Source organism: Asparagus officinalis, chromosome 4, assembly GCF_001876935.1.
Source record: "Asparagus officinalis chromosome 4, Aspof.V1, whole genome shotgun sequence".
In the NCBI taxonomy this organism is placed as follows: Eukaryota; Viridiplantae; Streptophyta; class Magnoliopsida; order Asparagales; family Asparagaceae; genus Asparagus; species Asparagus officinalis.
In genome coordinates, this window is record NC_033797.1 from 104,226,362 (window position 1) to 104,237,728 (window position 11,367).

The 11,367-nt window shown below is 37.1% G+C and overlaps 3 protein-coding genes across 4 annotated transcripts; all 3 read right to left on the reverse strand.

Moving 5' to 3' along the window:
- LOC109837925 (ELMO domain-containing protein A-like) lies at positions 5,885-8,104 on the reverse strand. Its single transcript, XM_020406307.1, has 5 exons — positions 7,917-8,104; positions 7,269-7,323; positions 7,071-7,191; positions 6,939-6,986; positions 5,885-6,222 (listed from the first exon to the last, which is right to left on the reverse strand). Exons 1-5 carry the CDS (start codon positions 7,952-7,954, stop codon positions 6,152-6,154), a joined length of 333 nt encoding a protein of 110 aa, XP_020261896.1. The 5' UTR covers positions 7,955-8,104; the 3' UTR covers positions 5,885-6,151.
- On the reverse strand, positions 7,127-9,499 carry LOC109837924 (transcription factor NAI1-like). Of its 2 annotated transcripts, none has more exons than XM_020406305.1 (4): positions 9,040-9,499; positions 8,670-8,945; positions 8,183-8,454; positions 7,127-8,032 (listed from the first exon to the last, which is right to left on the reverse strand). In XM_020406305.1, the coding sequence occupies exons 1-2, from the start codon at positions 9,421-9,423 to the stop codon at positions 8,871-8,873; spliced, it is 459 nt and encodes a 152-aa protein (XP_020261894.1). In that variant the 5' UTR covers positions 9,424-9,499; the 3' UTR covers positions 7,127-8,032; positions 8,183-8,454; positions 8,670-8,870. The 2 variants fall into 2 exon arrangements, with proteins under 2 accessions (XP_020261894.1, XP_020261895.1); XM_020406306.1 differs by lacking the exon at positions 7,127-8,032 and having other exon boundaries at positions 8,099-8,292; positions 8,384-8,454.
- Positions 10,311-11,102, reverse strand: LOC109839109. Its single transcript, XM_020407541.1, has one exon. It carries the CDS (start codon positions 11,100-11,102, stop codon positions 10,311-10,313), a length of 792 nt encoding a protein of 263 aa, XP_020263130.1.

Here is an 11,367-nt window from a genome sequence, read left to right on the forward strand (position 1 = left end):
ATTCATTAGGAAGCATTTTAAATAGCTCATAATCATGCATGAGTCCACTAATCTTAGATTCCTTAACTTGGGGTGTTCCTTCATGTGTGACACATAATTTTTGCCAAATTTCGTATGCGGTTGCACACGTGGAAACTCTATTATATTCATTAGGGGAAAGACCACAAATTAAGGCGTTCATAGCCTTAGCGTTGAGATTAGCTAGGTGCCTTTCTCCATCGGTCATGTTCCCGACTTTGGACTTCTCTACATATTTCTTTTCTATAAGCTCTAGAATGTCAAGATCTATGCAACGAAGATAAATTCTCATCCTAGCCTTCCAATAAGCAAAATTAGTGCCGGTGAAGAGAGGTGGTCTAGTTGTGGATTGTCCTTCTAGCATATGCATATTCAAAGAGGCCTCCATTAGATCTTTTCTCTAAGGTGGTTAAACCAAAAACTAATATAGAGATCAAGCTCTCATACTAATTGTTGGACCCTAGAGGGGGGTTGATTAGGGTCAAGAAGCTCTAATTTTGCAATAAAAATTAAGACAAGCAAACCACAATAAACTGATGCAATCAAAGTAAGTGAGATAGGGTTAGGAATCGTTATCCTTGACGCGCGATGTGTTAACGAGGTTCGGCCCGCTGACCTACGTCCCCGCTCCCCACTCTCGAGGAGAAATCCACTACACACCCGGTTTGGAAGCCAGAACTTCGTCTACACAGCGATCCCACACGATCTCTCACTACACAGTTTGATCTCAACAGACCACACTCCCTCACAGTTGATATACACAAGATCTCTATCACACAGCAGAAGAAAAGATGCAAGACTCTCTCTTTACATAGCCCCTATGGCAAAGAGAAAGATTACTGAAGCTGGGAAGTGAACACACACAAAACCACAGAGAAAAACACAGAGAACAGGTTTGAAAATTTTTCTCAGGAAGACATCGTCTCTCTCTGGTTTTTTGCAAAACGTCAGGGCAACTGGGAAGATGAAGGGGAAAGGGTTTAAATAGAAGAGATTAATCATTTTAAAAACACAACCCAATCTTCCCAATTAAGAAAATAATCTCCTTTTCAGACCATTACCACAGACTGTACCAAACACGGTTAAGTGTAAGCACAGCAAACGAGGCAATCGACCGTTTGAAAAAAGCCAAACACGATTAAGTGAAAGCACAGTGTTCTAGGCAAATGACCGTTTAAAAAAAAAGTCGCGGCTGACCGAAGAGAATTTCGGTCGTCCGAAATAATGTTCGGTCGATCGAAAAATTGATTCGGTCGACCGACCGAAAATTCGGTCGACCGCGAGCCGCTTTGAAAAAATAAAAAACAGACAGAGCCAACATCGGTCGACCGGCGCGGTCGACCGATAGAAAAAACAAGATTTCGGTCGACCGCACCGGTCGACCGACGACCTCACCGGTCGACCGACGGCCTCTCTGGAAAACCACTGACGAATGATCATAGGAGTGGTCGACCGGTCCGGTCGACACGACTTCTCTGAAAAAACACTGGCAAATGATCATAGAAGCGATCGACCAGTCCGATCGACCGCTTTCTGATATATAGCTGAAATTGATTTTTGACTCAACTTAAAATATTTGCAAAATATTTATTTGACCTCTGAAAATTATGAAACTTTGTAAAATGTTTTTAATACTAAAAAAAACTATTTGGAAAAAGAATTTTGCAGATAGGTCCTCATACTTGTGATAAATAGTATTTTGTGAAAAACGCTTAAAAACATAAGTATGAAAACGTATGTGTGATTCTCAATAGCTTCAAGTAAAATCAGTAACTCTTTGCCTACATTCTAGCACTAGAGAGAAAATAGAAAACAAGCTAATATCCTCACATAGAATATAGTTCTTGAGTCTTGATAGCTTTAAGTTTGATGAAGCTTCTTTATGGATTTGTTGTTCTTGAATTAACATTGCTTCATCATTATGCTTCCTCCTCCTTTGGATATCATCGTTGTAGCATATATTCCATCCATCCTCCATAAATGGCACTAACAAGCTTGATAAATGAATTTACTACATTTGCACTCAATAAGCCATTAGTACCGTTAAAGGTGGTTGTAAAACATCATCAAAACATAAGGGCTAACAATCTCAAATACAATGAGTCAAATAAACCAAGTCTCACAATAGCTCTCAACTCTATGAAATAAAATACAATTCTAGAGTCTGAAAATAATCAACTACATGTGGAGTTCTGCAATAACTACAAAATATAATAAATAGCTTAAACAGACAACTAAGATGTCCCATCAACCTGCGACTCTCCGTGCGCCGGACTCGATGCCTGAAAGAGGGGAACAACGAGCATCAAAGCGCTAGCAAGATCATCACTACCTCTCCCCAGGGGAAGGGGTAGGAGTATATAGAAAATAGAGTCAGTACATACATATATCAAATCATTCATATAACTCTCTATGAATGAAAAACAAATTTACCAATGATAAAAACCCTAATCTCCAACATAAAGAATAATCATCTCATCTCGAACTAGGTTCGAGTGATCTGCTCTAACATAAAAGGATATCAACAATTGTTAAAACAAAAAAATATCTGCCATTCATAACGGGTGTATCAAAATCTCAAAGGAAATACCCTACTCGCGGGCAATCTTTCATGAAAGTAAAGATTACAACTGATCAATTATCTATGTGTGCATCATCTTGTACTATAGCGATACTCTCGTAATGCTCTTACTCAATCGCTCTGCGGCAATATGTATTATTATCTCCCTATTCCGGATACGTGTAATAACCATACTTTTATAATACTCTTACTCAATCGTTCTGCGGCAAATAGGTTTCATCTTCCTATTTCCAGATACGTATAGAACAACATTATTCATGTGTTTATCAAATTAACTCATGTCAAAAGTGTGTCAATATAACACAATCTAGTATACATGCACAAATCTCGGTGTGCGTGTCCTCATCTGAAGTTCACCATCATCCCAGGTATTAAACAATCACTAACATAATAGTCTATTATCATTAGATCGAGAAATCTGCTCGACAAACCAAAACCAAGCCATATAAACATGCACAACCAAAACAGACTGGCGGTCGACCGTGGCGGTCGACCGTGGCGGTCGATCGCGACGGGCTCCAGAGACTACCCAGGTCTCTGTCCTACACGCGGTCGACTGTGACGGTCGACCGTGAACCCTGATTCCAGATTTCTCAATTATTTCATGTATGTCGTGTTCACGTCGTGTTTTTGTGATTCAAACATGATTAAATCTTCATGAAACTTGTTTGTAAATATGTCACAACAGATATGAACATCTGAAAACAACTCAACAACTATAAACATGATTTTATGCATTAGATTTGTATTCAAAACCCTAAAAACATGCATAAAATCTCAAAACAACGAAACAAACTCCTTTCTTTAGATTAACCATGTTTTAAAATCATCAACAAATCTAAATCACATCTGTAAAAACGTTCTCAACCTTTTTAGCATGAAAAGACTTAATCTTTATATATATAATACAAAAGAGATTGACTTTATTCATAAACTAGTCATTTAGGCTCTACGAAACATGTTTAAAACTCTTTAAAAACGTTTTAAAAACTAGGAGGGGGATTAGCAGAGATGATACTCGCCTGGGGTTGTAGGAATACATGTTAGAAGCAACGTCGAAGGAGATCTCCACTCCAAAAGCCAAGAATCAACAAAAACCCAACTTGAAAGGCATGTTTCAACTCTTTTCTCTCTCATGTATGAACTCGTTCATACTCAAATCACATGGTATTATACTCATATACCATTAAATGATATTTATCATACTAAATATCCACATATTATAATTTATCACAAATTAATTATATTATTCATAAATTATCGGGGTTTTACATGTAACGCTCTGACGCTCTTGTTGTTCTTTATTTTATTTTATTTTAACTTTTAGGCGGCTCAGAGCATCGGAGAGTCGCAGGGTGATGGAATTCTTGCATAGTCACCGTCGCGTATTTTTACTAGTATGGACTCCATAGTGGTCTTATGTTTCCATTCAGTCATTTGAGTTTGTACTCATATTGTTAAGGCAATATGCCTTAATATGATTTCTAGTCAATTTATGTTGAGACATATTATGTTATTTTAGACTCCAAATGTATATCAGTTGTATTCCAGTTTAGTTTATTTGGGACACGATTTTATTTATGAGATATATCTTTCTGTATCATGTCTATAGTATTTATTTTCCTTATTTGCCTGTTTTGTACATTCATTTATATTGGTTTCCACTAGAGGATATTACTGTGATTGGTGAAACATGTTGTTGCATAGTGGATGAGCATGACATGTTTGACATCTCTGCGTTCACCTTAGACTGCAGCCAAGTGTGAAAATAGGGGCGTCATAGTTGGTATCAGAGCTCTAGTTTCAGTATCCTTAGGATCATCCTGCGTCGAGTCGTGGAGCTAGAATAGAGTTTCCTAGAATTCATGTATAAAGTCCGATAGAAATTCCTAGAATAAGTGAGGACGTTATATACGTATATAAAAAAAAATTACGAATTTTTTTTGGTAACTACCTTACTTTGATTGAAAAGTATTTGCGTGAATGCTTATCATGATACGTTATGTTATATATATATGTTTACGACCTCATTTACTGTGTCAATTAAGCTCTCCTCTTGATATTATAAATATCGGGATGAGGACGTGGTCGAGGTAAAACTTGTACCCGAAGAGCTAGGCAAGTAGAGCCCGAGCCGCAGCAGGCTCCACGGTATCTGATCGACTTCGTAACGCCAATTCTAGAAGCAGAGACTAGCAACACTCGAGGAGCGAGTAACGAGCAAGATTACACATTCGGAAGTTCCACTACTATTCATACTAACCGTGCCTATTGAAGAGGCAATATCGATGACTACACCATCACCACATCCAGCTATTAATAAAGCAGCAGAACAGGAAACTTGGCTCAGTAAGATTAAGGAAAATATTGGAAGCCGAGAACACCAAAATTTCAGGACAAATCGGTATCAATTATAGCTTTTAAATGGAAGAAATATGTGAAAAAATTTCTTAACGTGGACTCAGTACCAAAGCAGAAGTTAAATGTATTCAGTATAGAGGACATCACCGGGAGATAGCAACAACTTCAGATTCTCACCAGAGCAATAAATATCACTTATTTGGAAGAATTTTGTTTATTTTTTCGACAAGCAGTTAGAGCTAGTCCAAGTGAAGCAGGGAGATATATATTTTCTCGCCAGAACAACAAAATATAACATTGCCGACGAAACAAAAACGTCGGCAAAAGTTTAAAAAATGTCGGGAAAAATCTTTCCTGACGCAAAATGCAGCGTCGCTAACGCGTTGCCAAAAGTGCGTCAAGGAAAATATTTGGCGACGCAAATACATTGCGTCGCCAAAAGTACACTTTTGGCGACGCTTCATGCGTCGGGAAAAGTATATCTTTTAGCGACGCATAATATTTTGCGTCGATAAAAGTGTACTTTTGGTGACGCATTCAGCGTCGGCAAAAGCTATGCGTCGGCAAAAGTATAGCTTTTAGCGACGCAAAATTATTCGTCGCTAAAAACTATACTTTTGGCGACGTAAGTTAGCGTTGGCAAAAGTGCAGCTTTTAACGACACAAATTGAAGCGCGCTAAAAGTTATACTTTTGCTGACGCAAGATAGCGTCGCTAAAAGCTATACTTTTGCCGACACAAGATAACGTTGGCAAAAGTATAATTTTTGGTGCATCAGTAAAAAGTATAATTTTGTCGACACTAATTTGCATCATCAAAAATAATATCTTTTCTGTCAACTACAAACCTACACTCAACAAAGAAACAAAACATCAAATTATACTCCAAATAAGTTGCATATTATGATAAATAAAGAATTTGCTCTCATTGCAAAATAATTACATTCATTTCCATTTCCAAGTTAACACTCAAAGACCTGTTTAAATATTCTAGTTTGCCATATTCAGTGTTTTCCATTTAAGAGAATGACACATTATAAAATTTATAGGAAACTAAACTAAGTTGAAAAAAAAAACTTGAAGTGAAAGAACGACACGATCAGTGAACCTCTTCACAGATGAAGATATATTCTCTGGTAGAGTTTTTGCGACTCTGTCTAACTCCTGTATTTGTTGCTTTGCAGTCACTCTATCAGGACCACAATACATATCCATAAGCTCTTTCATGTGTGGTAGTCTTTCCATCAGTTCTTTGATTATTTCCTATTAGAGAAAATGCAACGTCAGATTATCAGCTACATATATATAGCTCAAACAAATACTACTATATATTTTATAGCGCTTAGATACATTAACATGTTCTTCGGTGAGACTTAAAAATACTACAGATGGATCATTAAGTAGGGGGCACAGAAGCAAGATTTTCAAGCAAAATCATAGGAAAGATTATGCAGACAGAGACTAGAGGCATTTGAAAATTACGCAAAAAGGAAATTATAGTACCATTCATAATTCAAGCAAAAAGCTCATTGATTATACTCTCACTTCTGTTCAGGTATCTCAACATGATCTTGAGGCTCTCTTCATAATTCGATTAAAATAAAAGCAAGAAAGGCAGTATCATATTGTTATTCACCTTTCTTTTTATCCATTCTATGAAAAGTTACAAACACGATTTAAAGTTGTCGTGAACGTGAAATGACTTGTAATCCATTTAATGCAGTATATGTACTTACCCACAATTTTCTTGTGTTGATAAAAGAGAAAACTCAAACTATGTATGAACTACAGACTGATGTGTTACAAACTTGATGAAGTTTCTAAATATCATTCTATGAAAAGTTACAAACAATGAAGCTTCTTCCTCGTCTGCAATCACAATGCAATACTGTACCTATTGTGGTAACTAGCAAATTGACTCTAGAAAAACAACGTTACACTATTTACTGAAATCGCATTTGTACATATCCTGGCCTCACCAGATAGTACTCTTATGAAATTTGCTCCTGGAAGAGATTTAGGCTTTTCTGTAGGTAAACAATATCTTACAGGTCATGACATCGTTCATTAAAAAAACACGGATATGTTAAAAAAATGCATTCCTGAATAACCTGAATATAGATCCAACATCTGGATTAACATGAAGGTAATAATAATGCCTGCAACAGCAAATGGATATTCCCATACTGCTCTTGTCCCTTCTTGTTTAAGTAATATTCTTTTGAAAGAAACCTACATTCATTAATTGCAACATATATGAATTGTATAAAATAAGTAAACAAAAACATATCGAAAGCAATATGTGATACCGGATAGGTCTGAGCAAAAAATAGTAGATTCTCAAGTGAAACAAATCCACAGCCCCTGTAAGAAACTTTTGAAGTTGATAACTGCATTCAAATTGAATGAATCAACATAGTAAACATAAAGTCAAGAATTGGTACACAAATAGACACATAAATAACTTGAGTTTTCCTCCCTTTCAAGAAAAATTAAAATACCAGAACAAGTCAAAGCAGTGGATATTGTCGCTTTAAATTTTGAAAATCAGATCATCTCTCCGTGGAACATATAAAGTTTAACAATAGACAAGTTTCTAAATATCATTCTATGCATGCAATCTGTGGTTTCATCTAGGCAATAGACAAGTGGAGGTCTAATCTGTGGCTGCTAACAAAATTGTAATGTTTCGCCAAATTCAGAACATCGTAAGTCTTACTATGAAGAGTATCAAATAAAATGTTGTATAGAAAGTCTAATTTGATAGATAACTTCCCACAGTCATAAGTTAGTAGCTTTTAGCACATATGTAATTTTATTCAAAACTAAAAGATGAAGAATATAAATACGTGACTGAAATAAATAGAAAGCAATAGTAATTTGAGGACTACGCAAAACAGCTCAATCCTTCTGTGTGTGCGTGCATGTGTTAAGACTGTTCTGATTCTTTAATTTACCGGAAGTCTGTTGATGGATTTAAACCTTGCCAACCCATATCTTTCCATTACTCAGAGACTAAGCCTGTAAGGTTTGTTGTTGGGAAAGATGTTTGCCACAGTGCTTTGAGAGCTTCCTGTCATTTCACATTCACGACAACTTTAAATCGTGTTTGTAACTTTTCATAGAATGGATAAAAAGAAAGGTGAATAGCAATATGATACTGCCTTTCTTGCTTTTATTTTAATCGAATTATGAAGAGAGCCTCAAGATCATGTTGAGATACCTGAATAGAAGTGAGAATATAATCAATGAGCTTTTTTCTTGAACGGTAAAGATCATGCAGACAGAGACTAGAGGCATTTGAGCTTTCTTGCTTGAATGGGCTTTTATAGTCTTGTAATCAAATTGATGGAAGTCAAAAAAATTTTGCAAGAAAGGGACAAAACAGAGAGGTGCCAGAGAACAGTGTGTACATGGTGTCTACCTGTTCAATCCATTGCATATACTCCAAAGTTGCACGACATGAGTTTCTTTGCGAGCTCCGTATATCTACCACTGGAAATAGAAAGCATCAAATTAGTTTTGCAATTCATATAACTGACTACAATGATATGGATGTCTTCATCCTATGGACAGGTAGGATGACCAAATTCCCTAAACCTCCATGATATAACCAAAAAGAGTACAGCAAAAAATCAGCCACCACAAGCAAGAACTTTGTTGCCTTCTCTATGAATAAAAGAGAACCGATATGAAGAAATATTGCAAACCTTCGACAAGACAAGTAAGAACTTCTGCTCCATCAAATCCTTCACATGAACTGCTTCAATGATTACATTTAGCTTCTTTAATTACAACCTCCTACACTGTCAAAGAAAATGAAGCCTTGTAAAAAAGAAGCAAATCAAGAACAAAACCCCCCTCATCATCGATCGTACTAACAAGAAAGAACTTCTGCTCCATCAAATCCTTCACATGAACTTCTTGAATGATACATTTAGCTCCTTTACAAGCTCCTTCACCGTCAAAGAAAACCCGTCTTCAACCTGAAAACCCCACAAAAAATAAAAATAAAAAACCAAAGCTCCTTCAAATTTTAACAATGTTACAAGAAAAGGGTGAATATCTGAAATCACGAACCTGAGCCATCACAGTGATATCGATAGCAGAAGCTGTAAAAGGAATGCAGCTGGTATTCAGAACAGAAAGCTTCAGGCTCTCAATCTCCGCCAGTATCTTCACCAGTAATCCTTTGCTCTTCTTGCAGTGAATCTTCAACAGAACAGTCTTTCCCGATAGCTTCGCCTCGACCTCAACATCAATGTTGTTATTAGCTTCGTTAGGCTTCCCTTCACAAAAAATTTCCTCACAAGAAGACCCATCATCATCTGAGAGCTGACATTTCCTTACGATCACCGCAGGCTCTGCTATCTTCTTCGCCGGCTGCACTTCCAGAGTCTTCACCTGCTCCTGAAGCTGCTTCAGGTACTTGATTGCACGGCCGAGGACTGAATTCTTGTCCATCTATGAATCAAACATAATTAAAACATGATAAAATTTTTACAATGCAAGGGAACATAGAACAGATAATAATTTTTTAACACAGAAACGAAACAGAAGGAAGGAAGGGGGCAAAAAAGAAATAATAAATAAGTGAATCCCAGTCAGTAAACTCGGGATAAAATAAAAAGCTTTGTTAAGACCATCTCCAGCATGAGGTGAAATTTCACCTCCCTTTCTCCTGACACATCACTTTATTTAATTCAATAAACTTTATTTTCCTATCAACTCTGCAGCAGCTAGTTTTTTAGAAATTTTTTTACTTTATTTGGGACCCACCATAACCGCATCACTTCAACATATACCCCACCATATTTATTCATTATTTTTCCTATTTCATATAGATTACTATTATTATTATTAGTATAACTCATATATTTATTATAATTATAACTTATTAATAATTCAATAAATAATATATAATATTTAATATATTATTAATTTAATTTTCTTTTTAAATTAACATAAAATAACACACGATTTTATTAAGCATACGGAAAACCAAACACACCCAAATTATTGAAAACATTAAAGAAAACACACACTAAATTGGTAAATCTAATCGGAGGTTATTCCAAATTTCTGCCAAATGTGCTCGATGAGATCCTTCTTCAGCTGAATATGTTGGGTCTTATCTCGTAGTTCCGCTCTAGTCTGATTATCTGCCTCAGATCGGTGTTGAACATGGACTTGAAACTCCGGCAACACGTCTGTTTGAACATTGAAAGAGGCGCTAGAGCTAGCATTGTTCGACGGTTCAAAGTCGATATTTTCCCAGTTTCGCGAATACGTATCTCGTTCATCCTCTACTATCATGTTATGTAAAATAATGCACGCCCTCATTATTTTTCCTAAGACATCAAGATCCCACATTCTAGCTGGTTGGCGGACAATAGCAAACGTGCTTGGAGAACCCCGAATGCGCGTTCCACGTCCTTCCTGCATGATTCCTGTTCTTTGGCAAAAAATTGATGTTTGTTGCCTTGGGGCATTTGAATTGACTGCACGAAGACAGGCCACTTAGGGTAGATTCCGTCGGCAAGATAGTATGCAAGATTGTACTCCCGCCCATTCACGGTGAAGTTTACCCGTGGAGCTTCACCCGACTCAATGTCGTCAAAAACCGGTGACCTATCTAGTACATTTATGTCATTCAAACTACCAGGAAGCCCAAAAAAAACATGCCATATCCACAAATCATATGACGCAACTGCTTCGAGGATAACTGTTGCCGTCCCCTTGTGTCCACTAGTAAATTGCCCTTTCCAAGCCTTAGGACAATTTTTCCACTGCCAGTGCATGCAATCGATACTTCCAATCATCCCTGGGAATCCACGTTCCTGTCCAACTTGGAGTAACCTCTGCAAGTCTTCCACATTTGGTCGTCGTAAGTATTCATCTTGAAACAATTCTATTACCCCTTCGCAAAACTTGCGAGTACACTCGATAGCAGTGGATTCTCCTATCTTCACGTACTCATCACAAGCATCGGCTGTGACTCCATATGCGAGCATGCGTATGGCAGCCGTACACTTCTGGATAGGCGTTAACCCAAGCTTGCCCACATTATTACGCCGTAGTGTAAAGTAATCGTCGTAATTTGATATAGAGTCCACAATTCGTAGAAAGAGAGGCCTTTTCATTCAATACCTGCGTCGGAACTGGGCGTCAGTGTAAGTGCATGACTCGGCAAAGTAGTCGGCCATGAGTCTCTCATGCGCTGCATGATGATCTCTATATATGGATTTCCTCTTATGTGGTTGTTCGCTTCTCCTTTGCAATTCTTTAAGAAGTTCTCGCTACCTATCAAGTATTTTTTCTTCTATTTCCCATTGTTGTTGGAACTCTTCTAGACTAAACTCATTTAGGGTTGGATCCATTGGATGATATGATTTTAGAAATGTTGAT